The following is a 26,177-nucleotide window of genomic DNA, read 5'->3' as shown; positions in this document are numbered from 1 at the left end:
GCAGTAACTCCTGTAATGACTAGTACACCTGTAACTAAACCAATCAATAAACAGCAAAATACATCAGTGACTACACCAAATAACACAGCTGTAAATATGCCTGCAAGTAGAAATAATATTCATGTTATGTACATCCCTCCAGGTGATTATAAACCAGGACAACTGTTAAATGTAAATATTGTAAAATCACCACCACCACAAAATTTAATTTCATCTCAAAATGTGTCAAATCTGGAACAAACTAATGGATCAAACAGAATCCAGACTAGACCTGCTCAAAGTGAAACTAGTCCTCCAATGATGCCAAATTCAAGGCAAAAGAATGTAGTGATGCTACCAGTTCAAAATTCAAACAGTTCAAAATCCAACATGGTGTCTTTGTTGTCCCCTCCTAAAATAACTGGTGGAAATAATGTTCAGTTAGTTAACTTGTTGAATCAGAAATCTCCCCCAGTTTCAGCTTCAACAAAACTACAAACAGTTCAGTTCCTTTCCCCACCCAAACCACCAACACAGTTAGTCAATGTAGCAAACATCAACGGTCAGTTGGTAACGTTACCTAAATCAGGCAAGCAGACAATCAAAGTGGCAACTATTGGAGGGAAAACTGTCATCATACCAGACGGCACTTCAGTTACATCTATGACATCACTTCTCTCTCAAACGCCTAGCAACAATGGACAATCTATGACATCACAGTCAATTCAGTTGTCAAACAACGATAATGGATCATTAGTCAGGAAAACTGTAGAAATTGAGAACACTGACATCACCATGGCAACAGAGCAGATTAATCAGGGATCAATTTCTAATCCAATGAAAATTAACAAAGAACCGAAAGAGAATCAATTCTTCAAATTTTGTTCAATTCTAAAAAAGGAAAATGACACGGAAAGTAAAATGCCGTCAAAAGAAGAAGAAATTTCGAGTACGCCCCAACTTTTTGACTCTGAATTAGTATTTGATGATGTTAAGAATGACTTAACAAAACCAGCCAATCGAAAGCCATTGTTCAAACGCAAGTCAGATGAAGGTCAAGGTAAAGAAGTGAAAGTTTCTGAAACTGACAGGGAACAAACAATGGAAATTATAAAGAAGTTACACCAAGAAAATGTTGAAATTAACCAAAAACCAGAAATTATACACAATACAAGAAATATAAATACATGTAGAGGTAGTTTGTCACTTTCTAATAAAAAATCACAGAAAATAGACACAGTGATGAAACCAGATGTAAAAACTGAAAACTGCTGTGTATTATCAGCAAGTGAAAATAAAAAGGTGGAAGAAGAAGTGTTAAGTATAAGACGAAAAGGAAAACGACGCCGTTCTGGAAACAGTAATATTCGGGTGGCACCTAAAAAATCTAGAGGCATAGAATTCCTTGAAGAAGGAGATAATACAGATGAAAACATTGAAAATAAGGTCATTATTTGTTTTTTATTATTTTGATTTCAACAATATTTATTAATACATGAAATAAACATATGAATTATAAAAATAAAAACAAATCTCACAATAATACTGAATACTATAATCTTTAGAAATAGAATATTAAATATATAACAACACTATTATAGATATACTACTCCTTTCTTTAATACTAGCAACATTTCAATTCATATACAGCAATCTTTATCAAGTATAAAATAATAATGAATACTATAATCTTTAGAAATAGATAGAATATTAAATATATAACAACACTATTATAGATATACTACTCCTTTCTTTAATACTAGCAACATTTCAATTCATATACAGCAATCTTTATCAAGTATAAAATAATACTGAATACTATAATCTTTAGAAATAGATAGAATATTAAATATATAACAACACTATTATAGATATACTACTCCTTTCTTTAATACTAGCAACATTTCAATTCATATACAGCAAACTTTATCAAGTATAAAATAATACTGAATACTATAATCTTTAGAAATAGATAGAATATTAAATATATAACAACACTATTATAGATATACTACTCCTTTCTTTAATACTAGCAACATTTCAATTCATATACAGCAATCTTTATCAAGTATAAAATAATACTGAATACTATAATCTTTAGAAATAGAATATTAAATATATAACAACACTATTATAGATATACTACTCCTTTCTTTAATACTAGCAACATTTCAATTCATATACAGCAATCTTTATCAAGTATAAAATAATACTGAATACTATAATCATTAGAAATAGATAGAATATTAAATATATAACAACACTATTATAGATATACTACTCCTTTCTTTAATACTAGCAACATTTCAATTCATATACAGCAATCTTTATCAAGTATAAAATAATACTGAATACTATAATCATTAGAAATAGAATATTAAATATATAACAACACTATTATAGATATACTACTCCTTTCTTTAATACTAGCAACATTTCAATTCATATACAGCAATCTTTATCAAGTATAAAATACTGTCTTAACTTCTATCTGTCAATGGATTTTTAATGTGCACAGTCTGTAACACATAAGGCCTAGGGTTATTGTCCTGACTGATTTTGTTTGTTTTAATTGGTTGATAATCTCTAAATGACTGTATTATAATATTTCCAGTTTTCCAGTATAACTTGTCGTGGTTGTGGAGTAACTTTAGTTAATAATCCAGTAGGTAAGTCATATTCTAAATACTACCATGTTTTACTTTAGTAAGTAAACTTCATAAATATTCATACTGTCATTTGATCTACACCTTATTCACATCGAATATGAGACACATAACATAAATTACATCAGTCATTGAAAAGATGGCTACGTCATATGAAGGAATAACCTTCAAGTAACTGAACACCCGATCCAACAGCAAGAAAAGGGGATTTCTCACAAAGTATCATTTAATAGCTAACTCATTTTCAATTTTTCTGATGTAAAATATGATTAGTTTTGAGCTAATGAGAATGGAGGAGGCGATTCTATTCAGCGAAATAACATTACCTTTTTTATGATTGTATGATAAGCCTCATTCTGGATTCAATATAGCCAATGCCTATTTAAACCAGCCAATCAAAATACAACTGTTATTTCTATAGATCTGTGTTATTTCTATAGATCTGTGTTATTTCTATAGATCTGTGTTATTTCTATAGATCTATGTTATTTCTATAGATCTATGTAATTTCTATAGATCTATGTTATTTCTATAGATCTATGTTATTTCTATAGATCTGTGTTATTTCTATAGATCTATGTTATTTCTATAGATCTGTGTTATTTCTATAGATCTATGTTATTTCTATAGATCTGTGTTATTTCTATAGATCTGTGTTATTTCTATAGATCTGTGTTATTTCTATAGATCTATGTTATTTCTATAGATCTGTGTTATTTCTATAGATCTGTGTTATTTCTATAGATCTATGCTATTTCTATAGATCTATGTTATTTCTATAGATCTATGTTATTTCTATAGATCTGTGTTATTTCTATAGATCTGTGTTATTTCTATAGATCTATGTTATTTCTATAGATCTATGTTATTTCTATAGATCTGTGTTATTTCTATAGATCTGTGTTATTTCTATAGATCTGTGTTATTTCTATAGATCTATGTTATTTCTATAGATCTATGTTATTTCTATAGATCTATGTTATTTCTATAGATCTGTGTTATTTCTATAGATCTGTGTTATTTCTATAGATCTGTGTTATTTCTATAGATCTGTGTTATTTCTATAGATCTATGTTATTTCTATAGATCTGTGTTATTTCTATAGATCTGGAGAAAAGGAAGAGATTGCCAGGATTTTTACCGAAGTCAAAGAACAATAAAATACAGGAAGTTATTTATTTATCTCAGTTAGATTCTGAAGATTATTTACAACCTCTACATACACAACTCGATACAGGTAAAAATATAACTATATATCTATATTCCACTTTTCATTCCAACGTCTTCTTACAATTCCACTAAAACTAACAGGTTTCATGACATCACTAGAGGGGAACTGACATATATATTAATATTAGCTACCGGTAGCTCCTCTCTAGTGACATCATAAAACACATTAGTTTTAGTGGAATTACAAGAACCACAGACGTCTGATGTAAAATTAGAATGATGTAAATTAATACTATCAGTGTCCCTGATACACATGCAAAATTTAGAAAACCTCTTTACAATCTCTTTAACAAGAACCACAGACGTCTGATGTAAAATTAGAATGATGTAAATTAATACTATCAGTGTCCCTGATACACATACAAAATTTAGAAAACCTCTTTACAATCTCTTTAACAAGAACCACAGACGTCTGATGTAAAATTAGAATGATGTAAATTGATACTATCAATGTCCCTGATACACATACAAAATTTAGAAAACTTCTTTACAATCTCTTTAACAAGAACCACAGACGTCTGATTGAAAATTAGAATGATGTAAATTGATACTATCAATGTCCCTGATACACATAAAAAATTTAGAAAACCTCTTTACAATCTCTTTAACAAGAATCACAGACGTCTGATGTAAAATTAGAATGATGTAAATTGATACTATCAATGTCCCTGATACACATACAAAATTTAGAAAACCTCTTTACAATCTCTTTAACAAGAACCACAGACGTCTGATGTAAAATTAGAATGGTGTAAATTGATACTATCAATGTCTCTGATACATATATAAAATTTAGAAAACCTCTTTACAATCTCTTTAACAAGAACCACAGACGTCTGATTGAAAATTAGAATGATGTAAATTGATACTATCAATGTCCCTGATACACATACAAAATTTAGAAAACCTCTTTACAATCTCTTTAACAAGAACCACAGACGTCTGATGTAAAATTAGAATGATGTAAATTGATACTATCAATGTCCCTGATACACATACAAAATTTAGAAAACCTCTTTACAATCTCTTTAACAAGAACCACAGACGTCTGATGTAAAATTAGAATGGTGTAAATTGATACTATCAATGTCTCTGATACATATATAAAATTTAGAAAACCTCTTTACAATCTCTTTAACAAGAACCACAGACGTCTGATGTAAAATGAGAATGGTGTAAATTGATACTATCAATGTCTCTGATACATATATAAAATTTAGAAAACCTCTTTACAATCTCTTTAACAAGAACCACAGACGTCTGATGTAAAATTAGAATGGTGTAAATTGATACTATCAATGTCTCTGATACATATATAAAATTTAGAAAACTTCTTTACAATCTCTTTAACAAGAACCACAGACGTCTGATGTAAAATTAGAATGGTGTAAATTGATACTATCAATGTCTCTGATACATATATAAAATTTAGAAAACCTCTTTATAATCTCTTTAATTATTGCTGCATTTGGAAATGATGTTTGATTTTTCTCATTTTTTTGCCGTTATTATTATTGCCAAGTAAAATTACTATGGAAACTTTTTAAATAACTTGTTAAAGTATATCTAAGATATTAACGTTATACTACTTGTGTTATTTTCCAGGTCAAGAATTAAACAGTTTATTTTGTATGGAAGAGAAAGTCTGTATCAAGTTTTTAACGTGTATTAGTTGTTATCCGAATGGTACGAACCAGGAAACGTTTGGTTGTCAAGTTATATATACTGATTCTTCTTCTAAATATATTGTAGGACAGGTAAAATAGTTTTAACACTTGATGACACTCTGCTGACTTGAATTGGCCAAACTACAGACCTTTCAGATAGTCTACACCAATACTCCTTGTTTCTTCATAAGACAAGACTCTATATATTAAATCAAATTGTATCATCAAGAAGATCTTGTTGAAGATTGAGGCAATGGTTTTTAATTCTATTTCAGACCTGGTTATATGATGATAGAATTAATGTTGATGTGTGAAAGACAAGTAAAATTTTATATTTAGAAGGTTATGTTGGCTGTTGTGACCATTCAGCAGATTCTAAATTAAATACATACATTTCAATATGCCATAAAGACAAGAAAAACAAACTAAATTGTGTTCAGCTAGTGTCTGAAGATGTCTGTTTCTCTTGTTCAGCAATATTCTTATATAGATGAAAAGTATCGGGAAATAATTTTACCAAGTGAGAGATCTGAGTGCTATTGTTTAATTGTTTGTACTAATGTTCCTGGTGTGACCAGATCAGATCACATATTCTCGAAACAATCTTAACTTCTAACACTGTTTCTAGGATATCCTAGGTTCTTATCTTCTAACATTGATTCTAGGATATCCTAGGGTCTTAACTTCTAACACTGTTTCTAGGATATCCTAGGTTCTTATCTTCTAACACTGTTTCTAGGATATCCTAGGTTCTTATCTTCTAACATTGATTCTAGGATATCCTAGGGTCTTAACTTCTAACACTGTTTCTAGGATATCCTAGGTTCTTATCTTCTAACATTGATTCTAGGATGTCCTAGGTTCTTATCTTCTAACATTGATTCTAGGATATCCTAGGTTCTTATCTTCTAACATTGATTCTAGGATATCCTAGGTTCTTATCTTCTAACATTGATTCTAGGATGTCCAGGATATCTTAACATTATGATTGTTTAGAGAATACGTGGTCTGGTTTATATATGTCAATATGTTTTTGAGTGCATGTAGTAATATAAAGAGTATTGATATAAGGTTTTGTATTATTGATATGAGAGTGAAACGAGGGGCTTGCTCCCCAAAACTTAAAGATGGGTTTCTTTATTTTTTAGTGTCAAATTAAGCAAACTATTTGATTAATTGGTGTTTTCTAATGAATTATCATGTATTCTTAATCATATCATTATGTTCTTATTTCATATAATTAAGAGTTTTAACCAATCCATGTATGTACAGACTGGTTAAACAAAAAAAAAGACTTTTTGACCTTTCTTGATCGGTCATTCATTGGAATTCTGCTGGTAATTCTCTTCTAATTTAGCTAATTATGAATTAATCATGGACATGTGAGACAAACTGATATTTTTCCAAGTCATTTGAACACCTCTACTTTCTTTTCATATAAGTATTAGCATTTTGATTGTCATGCATGAAAATAAGGAAACCCATCTTTAACTAAAATCAAATATGAATTTAGCTTTATTATCCAATCAGATTCCTGTATATCTTAAAGTTTTTGAGAATAAGACCGAGAATAACCCAAATTTCCAAGCTGAAATTTGTTACTTGTAATTGATATAGAAGAATTTATAGAATAATTTTGATGTATAAATTATATATATAAAATGAAAGTAGAGTTTCTACAATATTATGATGTATTTTCATATTAGTCACAAAAACTTAACAAAGCTGAAATATTATCTTCATTATGAATAACAGAAAATACTTTGATTGGATTGTTCACCAGCAAATACAGCCAATCAGAGTCCTTCATAGACAGACTGAAAACATAGCTATTATTTACAGACTTTCTGTCGAGGGCTCTGATTGATGATACAAGAAAGATGTCTATTGCAGTCAAGGTATAAGTATAAAGTAATAGTTTGATATTGTGAAGACAGACAATAATTAAATTAGTGGATATCAGTTTTTCAAATCATTGTATTAAGTTTTTGTAAGATTAGCTTTAGTCTTTAGAGACAATAAAATATAGAATTATTTAGCTCTGTGTTTAAGGAGGGGTTATGAGGAGTTATGAAGGTTTATGAAGGGTTATGAAGGTTATGAAGGGTTATCCAGTGGTAAAGCATGTACAACACTTGCCCAGTAACAATACTACAGTTCAATTTCATTCTGGTCCAACATTTTCATACAACATCTTTCTCATCTGTAATACAGGTTAGAGTGCAGCAACAGGGACAGTCTTGGTTGCCGATTTTTGTCACCGATTTGAATCTTGAGTATTATCTTGTGTGTGCCTACTCTTCCCTCGTAAGTGATGCAGGCAAGAGGAGCTGACAAAGTGCCTAGTTGTTTAGGTGGGATAATAAACTGTGTGCTATAGGCTGTGCATGATCCCTCCAGAGTTAGAAAGCGGACATTAAACTCCATTCATTTGATTGAAATATTGTCCACAACTATTGAAGCCCTGGTATAGAAAACAAGATATTAATATATAATGTAAAAATACATTGTGTCAATATATATATATCACAGTCACCTCCATATTACAATACAGGTGAATTATAAAAATATATTATTAATATTTACAAATACATATTATTAATATAATGCCCACATATCAGGGAATAGAGATTCTAATTGATAAAACACCAAGCTCTCATTTTCAACTGGATATGTTTTCAGCCATCTTGAAAAAATAAAATAAACCAATTTGGCTTGGTATAAATATATAAGTGGATATGGAAAATATCCAAATATTGGGCAGTAAAAATGAGAATATTATATTTTCAATCAGGAATTTCTATTTAATATTTTCTTTTTCAGTTCTACGATAGTTTTTTCTGATAAAAATTCATGTTCTTGATCAGATGACACTATTTTATTTTCATTGCACATCAGCCTAGCAGATACCTTTTCCGTTTGATAGTCCTCAGACATAAGTATAGAGTCACATTGAGAAACAATCACTGGCGCTTCCTCGTTAGTATAAGAGACGATTGTATTTTCTACAAATTTCGTTAAATTACGAACAATCGTGTTGGACTTGACACTCATTTTTTCATTTCCGTTTTCTTTCTGTAAATTATTTTCTGCTTTGAGTCTTTTTGAATCTGAATTTTGACATTCTATCTCTCCCAGTGTTCGTTTGAGAGGATTAGAACCAGATTCAGAATTCAATGTCTTAGCTTCTTCTGTTTCAGAACTCTCCACACTAGAAAGATTAGAGTTAAAAATATTTTGATCTGAAATCTGAGAGTTATCAGACTTGTTAATATTTTCATGTCCTGCTTCAACAATAGGCGTAACGGAAATATTTTGGTACCGAATAAAATTTGTCCATTTCTCAGACCTACAATCAGATGTAGAGGAACAATTTAAAATAGATTTGGCTGCAGGAACAACCTGATTTTTTTTTGAGTTTGCTAAATGTTTTGTATTTTCAGTCCCTTGCTGCCGAATAGAAAATATTTTTAAATAAGATTGTTTCCACCCTTCTGTTTCTTTGTTATTTGATTCAGACGCTGGTGGGGTGGGATTTTCACTCTTTTCAGCAACTATTTCTCCTAACTTTTGAAGCTGGGGTGGCTGACGGTCTAGTGAAGAACAGATATCGACCAGTGCTAGAACACCTTTAGATGTATCCTCAACTTCACATGGAGGAAAGTTCTCACGATTTAAATTTAGGGCCTCAGTCACTGTTTGGTTATTTTTTATAGGAAACTGTACAGGATTTGGTACAGCAGGTTCAGTCATAGTTCGGTAACTTTGTACAGGCAACTCTGTAGGATTCGATATTGTTTTATTTATTGATTGAGATTTTGTAATGTACTCTTTCAATTCCTGTGGATTATTAGACAGTTTCAGAATGTCATCATCTAAAACACATTGCACTAAGTCAACTTTATATCCCTGAAATTCCAGCATCACAATTCCTTCATCCCCTAAATCTTGTTTAATACAAACATTTCCTTGGATTTTCACTGATTTAGGGGCCTGTTCACTACAGAACACTATAGATGACTGATTTTTCAAACAATTTTCCACCAGCAAAGGAGAAAATGAAACAGATTCACTTGAATTTGAAGAATTTGGACTGGAACTTTCAATATTAATAGCATCTCCACGAACTAAGCTTGGCATTCTCAATTCATCTATAATGCCAACATTACAAGAATTGTGTTGAATTTTACGCATTTCATTTTGAAGATCATCGTCTACCACTGAATTCCCATGACTTTCTCCATGCATTGTTGAAGTATGACTCAACAGTTGTCTCAGAGCATTGTTTCTATTTTTAGGAATGGATGATAGCTCAGAGTTTCTTCCCATTTCAGACACATCTGATTCTGAAGCCACCTCGGGTGTTGGCACTCGGTTTAGTCTCCTTTCCCCTGTCTTCTCAATAGGAGATCCTGGTTTTTCCAAAGAGTTTGCTCTGAGTCTGAACACACTATGTTTCTTGTATTGCTCGATTTCTTCCCTGACTGATGTCAGATCATACGTCTGACCATTGCCAGAATTCGGCCTTGAAACAGAACTGGAACTTTTTCGGAAATCTGGATGCTTTGAAAAGTCAGGATCTGATGCTGGAGAGTTAGAATGATATTGATGTTCACCAGGATGGCGTCTGTATGGATAAAATCTTGGTGGAACCATTCTAGGAAGAATGACCGGATTTATTGGATGTGATCCAAATCTATGGAAAGGATTTTGAGTTGGATGAATTGGAAAAACCATTGGATCATAGGCATAATGTGGTGGGTACATTCCACGTGGCATGTTAAATTGTGGGTAAGCATGCGGGTGAATTGATATACCGGGATACCAGGCTGGGTGAGCACCTCCTGAATACTGGTCATAATCATGGGAACCATAAGAAGTTGGTGGTCCTTTATGATTTTGTGATCCAGAAGATTCATGGGTAGAGTTTGGTGAAGCGAACCCACCATGACCTGTAACTGTCACATTGGGTGGACTGAAAAATTGGCGATGAGCCTCATCATATGTGGCACTTATCGACTGAGGTTTGTGGACATGAAAATTGTGAAAAGCTGTCTGTTCATGATGAGTTTGGCTTTCTGAGGATGGATGATTGGGAAGATGCTGTTGAGGAACCTGAGCAGGCTGAAGAACTGGGAGGCGAACAGATCCTGTGATATTTTCATTTGAATCTGCTCCAGAGACAGTGTCAGTTTGATTATTAGGTTTTAATTGAGTGTTCACCTCACTGTTCACATCACTGTTCACATCACTGTTTACAGGCGTTTCTCTTGATAATTGTTGAGAAATTACACTATAAGATTCACTTAATCTAGTTGGTCTCTGTCTTAAACATGATTTCAACAATAATTGGTCCTTTTCAAAAGCACTTTGAATATAAGAAGAATTTTCAGTTGATGTTCCATGAACACTTTCCATTGCATCTTGTTCACTGATTGTTTTCATTCCGTTCTGGACAACATCCAATGAATAAGGCTCACAAGTTGTTTTAAACACATCCTTTACGCTGGTCACATTAGGCATATTTTCAGGTGTTTCAGTCCGAGCACTAGATGACTCCGCCTCCTTGATTGCTTTTAAGGCGTTAAATTGTCTGGGATTAACACACGAAGCATCATCTTCACAATCCATAGGATGGGGTGGTGTTGTCATTCTGGTTTCAGTTGAAATTGATGAAGATTGTGACAAACTTTCAGGATACATTGAAATTCTGATTGGAGAGGATGGTTGAGAATCCTGAGGGTCGTCATCAAATCCTCCAATGATGATAGATGGCGTTGGTGTATAATCTTCAATCAATATTTCTGTATCATCTCCGTTAGCCGTTTCCCCCACCGAGAACCCATTTATATCAATTCTAGGGGGCGACATCAATTCATAGGAAGAATCCAAATCATCATCACAAGATGAAGACATAAAATAAGTTCCATTAGCACGTCTCGGAGGAGTTTTAGAAGATCCAGATACAGGTTTACGTAAATAGATACATTTTCTATAAATACAAGATTGTTTGAGTACACTTCTCCGTAAACAATTACTACATTCACCACAATTAGTACGAATCTGACACGGTCCACATTGACCACACCTCTTCCTTCGTTTTAATCGTGCTGGTTTGTCTGGGTGATCAGATTCTAGAGACTGATCCTCCTCCTGACTGGGAAACCATGGAACAGGATCATCAGGATGGACAATAATCCCATCTTTAGTATCCTCATCAGAATCCATGGTACATAGAGTTATCATTGAAATAAAATTATCATCTCGTACAATTAGAGTTATCTTTCTTTAATATTCTCTTCATACCAAATCTGTAAAACACAACACAAGGGTAGGTAACTGAGTTTTTTTTTTACATGTATAGCATTTAAATCATTTTAAACATTAGTTTATGGTAAAAAAAAATAGTTTTGATTTGATTTCTGTTGAAATAAGAATCTTTGTAAACCCTATACTGTATAGTAGAGAGTATATTACTATAAAATCATCTGAAATAATATATAAAAATCAAGAATTCTGTTTGTATTTTCATATCAATGTTTGGTTTAAATATAAGTATATTAAAAATGTAGATTTTTTATTGGTTTCATTATATAAAACGTAAATATCGTGAGGCGTATCAAATCCTGGCCTTAAATATCGTTTTCAGCCATTCTTATTAGTTTTGTGCATTCTCAGAAAGTGCTGGGACAAATCGTAGTAAAAATACTAGCTGTGTAGTGACCCAGAAATATGGCTATGTTGATTCTCAAAACAGGACAACGAGTTGACATCAATATATACACTGCCAACTTATTTCTAAATGTTTTCTGTCAGAATTCACGTTAAATTCAATATTCTTGGTGAAATAAGGAAGAATATATCTTCTATTTATAATGTCTGTAAAAATGCCATGTCTCTGACTAAATACATCCTACCATTTTAACATGAACATAAAAAATCAATAATCTCCGTTCTGATGATAAATAGTGAATAAAGTTTTAACGCCAGTAGAAATAAAAATTTCTGAAGGTCAACTTTACATGTCAGAAAATTGATTTTTAAAATAAAATAATCTTTTAAGCTGTGCCGAAAAATTTTAAAATTCAAACCTTGACCCATAAAGCACACTACCTTATCAATAAATAGATAATAACTTTATATAAATAATTTTCACAAATCAAAAGAAATTCCTGTATATAAGAAGGACCATTAATTATAATAAAACGTTTTTTTAAAGATATTTATTTTTTTTATGTTAGACAGGACCATGTCCTTATATATTGGGCCTAATTCTATAACTATAATTTATAAAACAAACTTTACACATTACAATCAGTTTTAAAATCACCAGATATCATGAATATCAATTACCTCAGTCTGTAATACAAAGTTTACTTGCTGAAGTGAAACACGGTAGTTTGAGACGTGTTGAATAAATGATATCAATGATTATACTATTCCAATGAGTAAATCAACAAAATCATCGAACAATGATCAAAATTAAAACGATATCAGTTGGGCTGATGTTGAATGTTAAAAATTAATTTACAGACAAACAAAATGAAAAATATCTTTAAAACTAACAACTGTTTGAATAGAAACAATGAAACATCACAAAATATTTACATCAATAATCACTCATTAACAAATAATTATAGAGAAATATTAACAAACTAACTTATCTTATAGAAGTTTTAAACCTAGCCCAAGTCTGCTAATAACTGAAAGTAGGTCAAAGGGTCAAGTAACAATGTTAAGTATATTTTACGCTAACTTCACTATTCAGGTTAGCAGACGGCAGACAGAAACTAGATTTACAGCCGGTACACTCTTAGACTCTTATCAAGATGTTAATTTGACTTTTTATAGGATGTCTGTCCAGATTCTAATATATAAATTTATCAGACGCTATCAATGAAATATCAAACACATAATAATAATAATAATAATACGCCATATATTAAACAACACAAAACAAATAAATAGCCAAATTGTAACCTACTTGAAAATCTAATTAGCGAAAATGTAATTAAAAATTTCAAGTATTACTTTGTTCGTTAATATTAAAATGTTTGTGTATATTTTATATGGAACATGGATGTATACAAAACAATGTTCGTTGATATCCTGTTTTCTCTTTTAGTCTTCAATATTCTTATATCTTATATAAATATTAAAAAATTATTTACTCTTAGATAAAATTTATTTCATTTTGCCAGTTAATGTTAAAATACATCGTTAATCTAAAATTAGAAATAATCAGATGTAAAATAAAAAACCCCGAAATTTCTATAATTTCTGAATATATTTACCCAATGAAAACTACAGAATTCAGTTGATAATCAAATTCAAAATCGTTGATCGAAATTCTTGATAGAAAGACATAAAACAGTCAGTGACAGTCGGTAAGACGAATGAATTCGTTGATACGTGGATTAGTGGATCAAATGTAGTATAAAATATTACCTTTAATTTTCTGAAATAACTGCTTACAAGAGATACTCAGATACATTGTACACTGTTAGTGGTTAGAGTTCACAGTGTTAATAACTCACCTGTCAATCAAAGAGGTCAATAGGTCAGATATGTCATGTGATCAATCAAGAGTTATAACAGTTTGACAACTTTTTACCCTCTCATTTTTTTCAGTTTTCAATTTTTCTCAATTGTATTAAGTTAATCTATATTTTATTTACGTGGTAGAACGATTTAGGATTTCCAATTCAAACACCACTCTTGAAATGAATCACTCAATGTTTTGTAGATTGGCAATTTGTTCAGACTGGACAATAAATTCTGGCCCCGTGTGCTACAGACTGTGCACGAGCCAGGCTCATACAGCTGTCTTGGAAAAAATTTCCCTCATTGCACACTACATGGCGTTTCCGTCTTCTTGAGCCAAATTAAGGTACAGAATACGCAATACTCCATTTATATTATTTCTGATCTCTGTGAAAATTAATGTTAATTTAATGTTTGCTACAATAGATATCAAATAAAACTTTATTATTATTTATTCAAGTTAAAAAACCAACGTAATCTACCTTTAAACGTAAACTGTCTTCCTTTCGTTCATTCTAAAATCTCATATCGTTAAAACCTGTCGGTGAAGGCCTGCAGTAAATTAATCATGAACTGAGTTGTTGGCAGTTAGCCAAGATATTCAGTCAGGTCATATATAATCAATGTCTAATGTCAAACTCAGCTCTCCGCGGCCGGCCATCATTATAATATACACAATATATTGTCTTAGATAATTTTCTCATATAACAGTTGCGTAACTTTATACAATTTCAACCAGCCTGGACTAAGGGTTCTTGTTTCAATAATAACCTTGCCAGACACGGTTAAGTAAGATGTGTAAATGTCTGGTACCTTTCATCGAGTCATAACAATATCTCCATACTATTCCCCAAATACGAAACTTTCAACCATTTTGAACTATTTATAACCAGGCTTCTCGTTTCATCTTTTAACCTGCCGGACATTTTAGCGTTATACATAATCAATGTATGAATAACTCACAGCTTGTAAAATATACATCATTATACATCGTTAATTTCTTCTCACCATTTACATAAATTTTGACTCTTTAAATCAGAATCAGGGTTTGTATTAATGATTTTCTCCACCAGACATTTTTAGTGTTAAGTCAGACATTGTAAGTCTAAATGAAAATACTGACTACAGTTCATCTCATGTCCTGGAACCTTTTCAGTATAAAATGTGAATATTAAGATCAAGAAACAGAAAAGCTTGAGAAGATGATCTCCATTTTAAAGTTGTGTTAAATTGGTTAATTATATGATTTACTGAAGACAGAGCGAAAATAAGATTTTATACAATTTTTAAAATACTTTCCTTATATCTTTAATTGAATAAATATCAAAACCAACATGTGATATTGTCAAACTCTAACGACACTACTTCCTTAACGATGTTACCTTCTTAACGAGCAATTACCTTAACGAACACCCTTCTATTCAATCAACTGTCTTCTACGCCTGGGTCAAAACACAAAAACCAAGTGGACTGAAAAGTAAACTATCGCGTTAAAATAATAACCAAATTTGTGATCAAAACAGTGAAATTGGAACGTTGTTTCCAACCTTAACAAACAATATTGAGAAAAAAAAAACAATTGTTTTCTATGCTTAGTGATACACCAAAACCAAACGTGCTTAAAAACAACAAAAAGTATCCTGTAAAATAAACAGGTGAATTTATTTTTAAAAAAAACCCCGAAATCTACGAAATTGGAATGTTGTATCCAACTTAACAATTTATACACCCAAACAAGCATTTACTTTGATGAAAAACAAGTTATTTTCGATGTCCTGGCCCCAAAAAAAATATTCTACTTGTAAAAGACAAAAACTATCCTGTAAAATAAATAGCTGAATTTATCAAATAATAAATAAATGAAGTCTGCGAAATTGTTGTTTCCAACCCTAATGATGTTAATACCTTAACGAATAGTCAGTTGTTTCCAACCCTAATGATGTTAATACCTTAACCAGCATTCACCTTAATGAATAGTCAGTTGTTTCCAACCCTAATGATGTTAATACCTTAACCAGCATTCACCTTAACGAATAGTCAGTTGTTTCCAACCCTAATGATGTTAATACCTTAACAAGCATTCACCTTCACGAATAGTCAGTTGTTTCCAACCCTAATGATGTTAACACCTTAACCAGCATTCACCTTAACGAATAGTCAGTTGTTTCCAACCCTAATGATGTTAATACCTTAACCAGCATTCACCTTAACGAATAGTCAGTTGTTTCCAACCCTAATGATGTTAATACCTTAACCAGCATTCACCTTAACGAATAGTCAGTTGTTTCCAACCCTAATGATGTATACACCTTAACCAGCATTCACCTTAACGAATAGTCAGTTGTTTCCAACCCTAATGATGTTAATACCTTAACCAGCATTCACCTTAACGAATAGTCAGTTGTTTCCAACCCTAATGATGTTAATACCTTAACCAGCATTCACCTTAACGAATAGTCAGTTGTTTCCAACCCTAATGATGTTAATACCTTAACCAGCATTCACCTTCACGAATAGTCAGTTGTTTCCAACCCTAATGATGTATACACCTTAACCAGCATTCACCTTAACGAATAGTCAGTTGTTTCCAACCCTAATGATGTTAATACCTTAACGAGCATTCACCTTAACGAATAGTCAGTTGTTTCCAACCCTAATGATGTTAATACCTTAACCAGCATTCACCTTAATGAATAGTCAGTTGTTTTCAACCCTAATGATGTTAACACCTTAACCAGCATTCACCTTAACGAATAGTCAGTTGTTTCCAACCCTAATGATGTTAATACCTTAACCAGCATTCACCTTAATGAATAGTCAGTTGTTTCCAACCCTAATGATGTTAACACCTTAACCAGCATTCACCTTAACGAATAGTCAGTTGTTTCCAACCCTAATGATGTTAACACCTTAACCAGCATTCACCTTAACGAATAGTCAGTTGTTTCCAACCCTAATGATGTTAATACCTTAACCAGCATTCACCTTAACGAATAGTCAGTTGTTTCCAACCCTAATGATGTTAATACCTTAACCAGCATTCACCTTAACGAATAGTCAGTTGTTTCCATGCCCATACAAAAAATTAATATACCGGTAAATGATACCCAAATAAATTTAGAATTCTATTGCCTTGAATCTGTAGAATGTACGGTAAGTGTAACTAGAGAAAAAAGGCCGAGTCATGGAGAAAATTCAGAGTTTAAAATGTTACACCCTGTGAAAGTCTAGTTAGATCTATAAACCAGGTCAAAACGAACTTCAGCAAGTTTCAACTCCAGCCTGTGTGTTATTTTAATCAGCTCTACCGCTATCCACTCTCTACTTGGCAATCTGCCAATATTACTCGTTAACTGAATGAAATTTGACACAACCACACGTCGATCTGTCTAACGGCAAACCATAATCATCACAAACCAGTTCTCAGAACTTTAAAACGAAATCAGTATCATAATATTGGAGGTAATAAGCATTAAATCCCACAAAACAAATATAAACATTGGGCTTGATATAGTCTAATATTTTCTTTTAATAGTTGGTATACGATTTGTGAACCAAAAGACCACGAGTTCAGTCCCTTGGCCATGCGACGATGTTTTTCATTCCGCGATATAAGTTTACTTATTTCACAAATAGCGGCCATTTCAAACGTGTCGTTCACAAATTTCACACAGAATGGATAAGAAATATATTCATGTTTTGGATTTTACTCACCAAATTGTTGAAATTTCTTTAACTTTAAAAGAATTGATTGCAGACTTTCCCGAAATCAAGTTTTGATCTTTAATGACGACGCCATGTTGGTTGTTTACATCCGCGTGAAAAAAAAGAGTCTGAACTAACCGATAAATAATTTATTTTAAAAATAAAATGTGTTTGTTTGACATAATTCATCAAAAGGTAAAATATGACGAAATCTTTAATGGGGCATCATAAATAACTCGAGTTTCATTTTATTCCATATTTTGTTCTGTAAATAGTAAAAATGAGAAACACTGATATGGTGATGAATTTATCGGTTAGTTTACAGACTGTCAAATTTCTGACTGGATAATATTTCTATAAAATGTCTGTCAGTTGATGACAGGACACAGTGACAGCTTGACAGTGATAACTAAACAAACTATGACATAATAACGTCAACGGTCAATTTCATTCTTAGATTGGTCTTATATTCTTGTCACTGTATTTAATGGTAAGGGCATAATAATGGCTACAAATTATTATTAATAGGGATTAAAGCAAGGATTCTACTGTTGTTAAGTTCCAATTACCAGATTCTGTGAATGATGACATAATGATTTGGCTCTTGATTGGTTGACTGAGTAATAATGACTAATTACAGTCTGTCAGGTTCAATTCTGTTCAGATTTCAATAATTCCCAGGATTAATCTGACTAGACTAGGTTCTCCTACCATGAAGGAATGTTAACTTGTTACTATACAATATCAAAATAGTTTGGAGAAGTAGGCTAGTTAATTAAGGAAGAGTCAGGTCAGAATTGGATGGTGGATGGATAGTTAAAAATAAGAAACAAACAATTATATTTTACAAGGAGAACAACTGGCACATGAGTTGTCTTGGTCGGAGACTTTTGTCGCCAATTAGAGTCTTGTCTTGAATTTCAACACGGGCACACGAGAAGACAAAAATCTCCAGTCGGTCGTTTTCCACCTTGTCGATAATCACGTGCGGAGCATGCAATTGAAAGGAATCTGATTGGATGATGACGGTCTGTCTTGCAGACGATAAAACTGTCGGAGACAATTATCAAACTTGTTTAATATTATAAATCCTGTCAGCGACATGATAATCTTGTTGTGGGAGCATGGGCACACACGAGATTTTACTCAAGATTCGAGTCTGAGACAAAAATCTCTGCTCCTGTACACGCACCTTAAAGTTAACAGTTGACCAAATCTTGGCATAGATATTTCTCGGATTATCTGTACCCATTTATAGCTGGGTCGACTTATTCAAGTCTATCGGACTATCACACGCCAATCTGTATGAAGATCAATATGATATATATCTGTTAACTTAAATGTTTTATTTCATATTATTTTGCAGTTCTAGTTACCTCTGAAAAAAATTCAGATCTATATTTTAATTATATTGTAGTCTGGTCTCACAACATATTCTTACTTTAATTTGAGAAGAATTGAAGGTGTAAAGAGATGAAATAGATGAAAAGTTTGAAAGATGGTGTTATTAGTGGGACCAACAAGTTCTGGTAAAACCTTGATGTTGAAACGTTTACAGTGCCATAATTTTACTGTGAAAGGTGGAATCGAGAACTTAGATAATGTGCCATCTACCATTCCAACTGTAGGTACGAACATGGTTAATGTGGTTACAGGACGTCGGACGGCTGAGATAACCGTACGTGAATTAGGTGGAACTATGGCTCCCATTTGGCAAAAATATTATAAAGATTCTTATGCAATAATTTTTATGATTGACATTTCGAACCGATTTCAATTATCAGCTGCTTGTATACAGTTATTGATGTTGATGTCATCACCAGACACCAACATACCAATCGCCATAGTTTTTAATAAAACTGATTCATTATCAATCATGTCCAGAAGTGAAATTGAAAGTGTTCTCCGATTGGATGAAATTCTAGAAACAGCCACGCAGAAAATGACTGTGTTTCATGTCAGTGCCAAGACAGGAAAAGGTTTGGATGGAATTGTAAAATGGATTTCTGAAAATAACATTCCTGATAGAGCCAATATGGAAATTTCTCAATGAATTTTACTTTTACATGTAGTTGAATCACATCAATTTATTATTAGATTTAAGATAGCAAGTACGCAGACAAGCCATCTAATAAGTTTTGTAGCTTATATTTATTTTGTATTTCGAGATTAGGTATTGTGGGGTTAGAGCTGACAGCAGACTGACTCTCACAAGCACTGGTACAGGTATTAGAATGCTTCTTACCTTGAGGAGGATTCCAACCCATGGCACCTAATTGCCTAACAGACGATAATCTAACTGGCCACCGAATGAGCTATTCCAATACCACAAAAAGACAGTGTTCTAACCCAGTGTTAGAGGGAAATATCAGTATTGAAGTTTAAACAGTTTGAAAGTTGTTAACCCCTACAAGAAGATATTAAGATTAGAGAATATGTACAGGGAGGCTACTCTGGTTAATACTAATTGAGTCTAAGTTTTATATAAATGGTGTCTCCCCGATTCATCTGTAGTAAGGTGTGGCATACTTAACTTTTTAACAAATTTTTATTATTTTGAAGCTGGCTCATATTTGTCTTTTAAATGTCGTTAAATTTTCCATCTTCTACATTCCTGTATTAACCATATTCCATTTCCTGTCAATAATAATAAATAGAAATAAATTGAATAAAGTTTTACTCCCTTTTAATGAAGACAGGCAATGCCATGCAGTGTGCAATAAGGGAAATTTTGCCAGGACAGCGGCATTAGCCTACTTTCTTTCGATTTCCAACTGTCAAGGGATCTTTAAAGTGCAAAGCTGTAGCACAGGGGATCTTGGTTTATTGACAAGAGGAAACCAGGTTAAAAAATCCAAAGGTATTATCTAGACCTATGCCCTATTGCAAATTTTTGGGTAACATAGCCATTCCATTTTCAATTGTTAAACACATCAAAGTTTTGATTGATCTAGCACATTATATATGACATTATCTCAGGGGCAAGCAACATAGTATTGCATGCTGGCGTATGTTACTGTGTCTTGCCTCTACACAGCTATCAAGGGAGGTAACTCCAGTTAGTAAAAATTGTTATTGCGACACAAAATGGCGAACGAGGATATAGAAATTCTTCGACAAGTTCGAAATGAAGTCACAGAATTACGAAAATTGGGAGAAGATTGGGGAATGACCCCATCACAGATTAATAACTGCATTGAGGAGGCTTTCGGTCAGAATTTAACAATTCAAATTACTGAGAAAATCGCCAAGAAAATACAACAGGGAACAAAATGGAGCAAGGTCCGGTTCGCATTCCGCTTATGGCTGGCCTTCATTATTGTCCTGTTCGGGTTTGCTGTGATGGTTACAAACACAGACTATTTGTCCAGGGCTATCGCTAAAGCCATGCAACCCTACGGCTATCCATTGATGAGAGCAGTTCGGTTAGTCGCTGTACCACTACATCATTACAATATCAGCAGTAAGTATTAGTAGGGTGAGGGGGCACTTTGCCAAGCTTTGCCTTATAGTCTACCTTAGATATTTTCTCCCTCAAGTAGCTCCTGGGATCTTATGGATATATTGATTTTTTTCTTACAAGTGGATAACCAGCAGCAGGATTTGGTTCGTCTCGGATAACCTGTAGACCAAATATATATTGGTAGAATGGATTCTTGAACTTGAGAACCAACGCTCTGATAGACAATTTAGAAAGATATAGCTTATTATGATTGATACCATGTCCAAATAAATTCTGAGCTGTCTAACTGATAATTTTTCTATTCTTATTAATTCTAGGTTACCATAATAATGACTGTTTGGTGATGAATCCCTATTTTATTGATTCTGAAGATGATTGTTTGTGTCAAGGAATAACCAAAGTTCGTGTCACCAAACTGAAGAAGGATAAAGAATTAGGAATGCAGTTTTTCCAAAAACCAATTCTCTTCAAGGTTTGTATTACATGAAAGTCATGGTGAAAATAATACCATTTAAACAGAATTAAGTTTATATGTCAAACTCGGATTCAATATTAATAAATGCAGTCACGGTTTAAACCTTCAAGAGATGATATAAATAGCACCAATTGTTAATGAAATATAACATCTGACATAGTTGGAGGGTGATAGCCTACACCAGACCATCTCCCAGAAGCACTAGCACAGGCATCAGAATTTTTCTTATCTTGAGGATCCACGCAACTAATGTCCTAGCAGCAGATGACAATCAAACTCGCTACCAACTGAGCTATTACACTGTTACAAAAACCCAGCGTTGGAGGGAAGTAATGATGTTTGAAAGTTATTAACTCCATCTTGTCTGACATACTGGTAACTTACAAACAAAGTTCTTGTCTGACATACTGGTAACTTACAAACAAAGTTCTTGTCTGTCACCACATGAAAAGTTGTCAAGATTTCTATAATATTTGTTATAGTATTTTATCATGGTAGATGATCATTCAACACCACAATGATATAAAACTTGCCAATTTAATAATTATATTACAGGGTTTAAAGAAGGATTTGGTTCCTCTACAAAATATCATAAAACTGGTACAACGTGAAACTGAAATTCTGAAAGATCCGTCTTTAACTGTAGAATCGAGTGTTGATTGGATGAAAACTATTGGTGATTTTAATGACCTTGATATAGAAACTAGAATTTACCAAGAAAAAAACTTCCATGTTGAATGGTGGGATAGTTTTACTATTTTCTCATCTAAAAGGAGAAGAAAATGATAATACAGAACCTTTTTGACTGAAATATTTATAATACTTTGATTTTCAATACAGTTCTCCATTCTTATAGTTTCCTCAAATACAGAAAGATTCGTTGAATTTCTTGGCATTTGGATTCCAAAATTGAAGCATTATATTCGACCTTTCTCTAGTCTTGTCTGTCTTTTTCAATCTGAGCCTGAACAGTAAAATGATGTATAATTCATTTCATATCAGTGAAGAAAGAGATAGATTGAACTTGTGGCATTAAGGTGGGAAAAGTTTAAAATCTGCTTTAGTTTATGTACAGTATAAAAATGATTATTTTTTTCAGGAATAGTAGAAGAATGTCATCTAGTCAAACTCTACGAAGTTTATTTCCTCGTCCAGTTGTTTATCCCAAGAAATCAGAGATTGTCATATTGAAGAGTCTGTATATAGCTGGTCCTCATTCTGATGGTATTTATAATATGGTAGGTTTAATTCCTGGGTAATGGATAAGGTTGAAAAATTTCCCTCATTGCACGCTTGATATCATTACCTGTTGAAGAATTGAGAAATCAAGATTAAGTTTCAGTATGAACAGCATGCTGGTATTTATTGCCTGTAATTTATTTTTCTTTCTATTTACCAATATCGTCATCCAATATCTTCATCTAATATCTTCATCTAATATCTTCATCCAATATCTTCATCTAATATCTTCATCTAATATCTTCATCTAATATCTTCATCTAATATCTTCATCTAATATCTTCATCTAATATCTTCATCTAATATCTTTATCCAATATCTTCATCTAATATCTTCATCTAATATCTTCATCTAATATTGATTTCAAAATTTATCTTAAAGTTTTATTTATTTTAATTTTTTCTGACTAATCATCAGAGTATTTTGTATTCAGTCAATGTTTTTTTCTGACTAATCATCAGAGTATTTTGTATTCAGTCAATGTTTTTTTCTGACTAATCATCAGAGTATTTTGTATTCAGTCAATGTTTTTTTCTGACTAATCATCAGAGTATTTTGTATTCTATTTTAGAATAATGGTCATCCTGCCAATGATTTATTCTATATACAGGGAGAACGTACGGTAGTTTTTACTCCACGATATGGATGCCAGGATGTCTGTGATTCTTTTAACGTAAAAACAGAGGCAGGAGATATCTGTAAGTATTTTGACTTCATTGAATACGACCTGCCTCATGTTAACATCATGAACTCAGAATTTTACTCATAACATTTTCAGAATTAGTCTCACTAGAATTATTGGTGTGTAAACGCAGTTGATCATGGGACAAACTGAATAAATATTGAAGTTTAATTTTTATTTCTATATTCTGATCTTCCTCTTAATATAATCTTCATCATTTCATTCCAACTGTTTACTTTTATTTTCTACAAATCTTAAATCAAATCATTCTTTTGTTTTGTGATGTATTTATATTTATTGAAAACAGCTTTTTAATGGTATTTTAAATTCACTTATTCTCATACATGTTTATAGTGAAACCTTACAGTTTGTTCACTGGCGAATTAGAATAATTCAATAATTCATTGCATTTGATTGTAATATTCATATTTTACAGTGATGTTTCCTAATTCATGGAAAGTTGATCTGAGAAAAAACACAGAAGAAATGAGTGTATCATTCCTGGGAGGAATGGCTTGAAGTAGAGTTCCTTGACAACCAACAACAGTAATAATCTGAAGTAATATAAAGTTTATTTGTGAAATGTTAGAGCCAGAAGAAAAGTGGCATTAATCCGAGCCATAACATTTAATATTTGAATCAAAAATACAGGTAGCTTTAAAGATTAAATTAATTTCAAAGTGTGATAAAACTGTACTTAATACAATTATTTTACTGATTTTTATTTGAAATTAAAATGATAAGTTTGGGTGAATTGTCCATCAGTAAATATTTATTAACTCACATTCATTATTCAAACATTGATCTTAATAAAAGTTTTAATTTAAAACAATGACCTTTGTCTTTAGTTATTTTTCTGTAGCCTCCCAATGTGAAGCTATTATAAACTGCCTCTAATACCTTGACTGCAATAGCCGCAATTCTTGTATCATGTAAATTTATAAATGTAGCAATTTGATTGGTTTGTACGTACACTAGCGAATATAGCCAATCAGAAGCCTCGACAGTAAGTGTATCAACCATAAACCATAATGTTTACAGTCTTTATGTCGAGAGCTCTGATTGGCTATATTCTCTATTGTACAATCCAATCAAATATGCTGCATTCTGTGATTCAAGAAAATAGCTTTATGAAGAAAAGATAAAAGTTTATGGGTAAGATTTGAAGAAAGAAAAAGAGTTAGTAGAAGAGTGTTAAAAACTGTTGCTATGGCATCAGATTATTTCTACAAGGGTCACCTTATCGCTAAGAACACAACAATCCAGCTGGCTATTGACTGAGCTTTGACTCTGCCTTATTAGGGAACATCTCGCGTGCTACTGACTATGCTATCCAACTGTCCTGGCGGACTAAAAACTGAGCTATCATATTTTCCAAGTAGACAACAATTCAACTGAGCTATTTATTTGTAGTCTGAAGTAATACAGAGAATTATGAGTTATCTTTCTTACATCTTCTTTAGTCTTAAAGACGTAAAGAGTCGATTATTTAGAACATGGCGGCAAAATTTCATTTTCATGTGAAATATTTTGGAAAAATCTGAATAAAATGAGTCTTTCAACTCAACAAGCTGACAATGACAGCCAGTATCTGATGGTGGCAAAGTTAGACAACGCTCGACATGTCTCCACAATTCTTAAAGCCATTCATTTCAAAGATGTTAGTGCTTTCCTGTTTATAATGATGACCTCCCCAACCAAACCCCCAGTGGTCCACTCTCGATCCCATCCCATTAAAACAGCCATATCGCCTCTCTACCTCGCCTTCCATTCCAATTCTTGTAGTCAGGGCACGGTTAAGCTGCAGTATACTAATCTGTAGAGAAAGATTTTGACGTGTTTCCACTTCTGCAGTTTAGGTCTAAGCGCATTGTTTAGAAGTATAAGTAAGCCTATATATAAAGCACTATATGGCTTACGTTAGCAGTCAGTGTTCTTGAGTCACATTTTTTTAGAATGTAGTCCAGACAGTTTGTGATATAGTCATCTGAACTGTGAATGACCAAAGATTGATTGATGGTCAGTGTAGCTTATTAGTCTGAATAGATTCATTCTTGAAATATATTAATCTAGGAAAATATGGTTCGGAAGTGTAATAAGTGATATGGAAAACTCTCATCTTTAGTTGATCTAAACTACATCATTGTTTTTGTTTTATAGACAGCGACAGTATTTGCCAGTCCAATGGGATTAAAAGTTACAACAGAAGATGCTAAATGTGTTCAAGCCAATGCATTTATTCAAGAAGCTATTTTTCATGGGTTTACTATAAAAGAAGAACAGATTATCTTTAAAATCAACTTAACTGTTTTATTGGTTAATATTTATCTATTTCTTTTATATAGACAATATTTTATTCTTAAATAGATATAAGCTTAGATTATAAAATTGAATAAGATTTTGGGAACAGGTTTCGCCTATATTACCCAGACCCCTCTAGTATTTAATATTCAGAATAAATTAAAAGGTCATTATTTTCAGTGTCTCCAAGTTTTACTTTGCTTGCACTTTTCCAATTTTGTTTGAG

General features: G+C 32.3%; 4 protein-coding genes across 4 annotated transcripts; 3 read left to right on the top strand and 1 right to left on the bottom strand.

Moving 5' to 3' along the window:
- Positions 1–8,332: 8,332 nt before the first annotated feature.
- LOTGIDRAFT_175401 (hypothetical protein) lies at positions 8,333–11,770 on the bottom strand (the record flags this gene model as incomplete). Its single annotated transcript, XM_009056435.1, has 1 exon — positions 8,333–11,770. The coding sequence occupies one exon, from the start codon at positions 11,768–11,770 to the stop codon at positions 8,333–8,335; it is 3,438 nt and encodes a 1,145-aa protein (XP_009054683.1).
- Positions 11,771–17,879: 6,109 nt separating this feature from the next.
- LOTGIDRAFT_227376 (hypothetical protein) lies at positions 17,880–20,468 on the top strand. Its single transcript, XM_009056434.1, has 2 exons — positions 17,880–17,986; positions 19,209–20,468. The coding sequence occupies exon 2, from the start codon at positions 19,290–19,292 to the stop codon at positions 19,842–19,844; it is 555 nt and encodes a 184-aa protein (XP_009054682.1). The 5' UTR covers positions 17,880–17,986; positions 19,209–19,289; the 3' UTR covers positions 19,845–20,468.
- A 407-nt stretch (positions 20,469–20,875) lies between these two features.
- LOTGIDRAFT_239502 (hypothetical protein) lies at positions 20,876–24,483 on the top strand (the record flags this gene model as incomplete). Its single annotated transcript, XM_009056433.1, has 6 exons — positions 20,876–21,254; positions 21,572–21,726; positions 22,285–22,469; positions 22,829–22,967; positions 23,540–23,666; positions 24,087–24,483. 6 exons carry the CDS (start codon positions 20,879–20,881, stop codon positions 24,167–24,169), a joined length of 1,065 nt encoding a protein of 354 aa, XP_009054681.1. The 3' UTR covers positions 24,170–24,483.
- Positions 24,484–25,199: 716 nt separating this feature from the next.
- Positions 25,200–25,894, top strand: LOTGIDRAFT_60859 (hypothetical protein; the record flags this gene model as incomplete). Its single annotated transcript, XM_009056432.1, has 2 exons — positions 25,200–25,310; positions 25,811–25,894. Coding segments are annotated over 2 exons (195 nt in total), but the record flags the coding sequence as incomplete, so codon positions are not given.
- Between the last annotated feature and the right edge of the window lie 283 nt (positions 25,895–26,177).

Source organism: Lottia gigantea, assembly GCF_000327385.1.
Source record: "Lottia gigantea unplaced genomic scaffold LOTGIsca_278, whole genome shotgun sequence".
NCBI classification, from domain to species: domain Eukaryota; kingdom Metazoa; phylum Mollusca; class Gastropoda; family Lottiidae; genus Lottia; species Lottia gigantea.
This window is presented reverse-complemented; position numbering and strand designations above follow the sequence as displayed.

Coding starts and splice junctions, on each gene's coding strand:
- LOTGIDRAFT_227376 (XM_009056434.1), top strand. CDS start 19,290: ATGGTGTTATTAGTGGGACCAACAAGTTCTGGTAAAACCTTGATGTTG.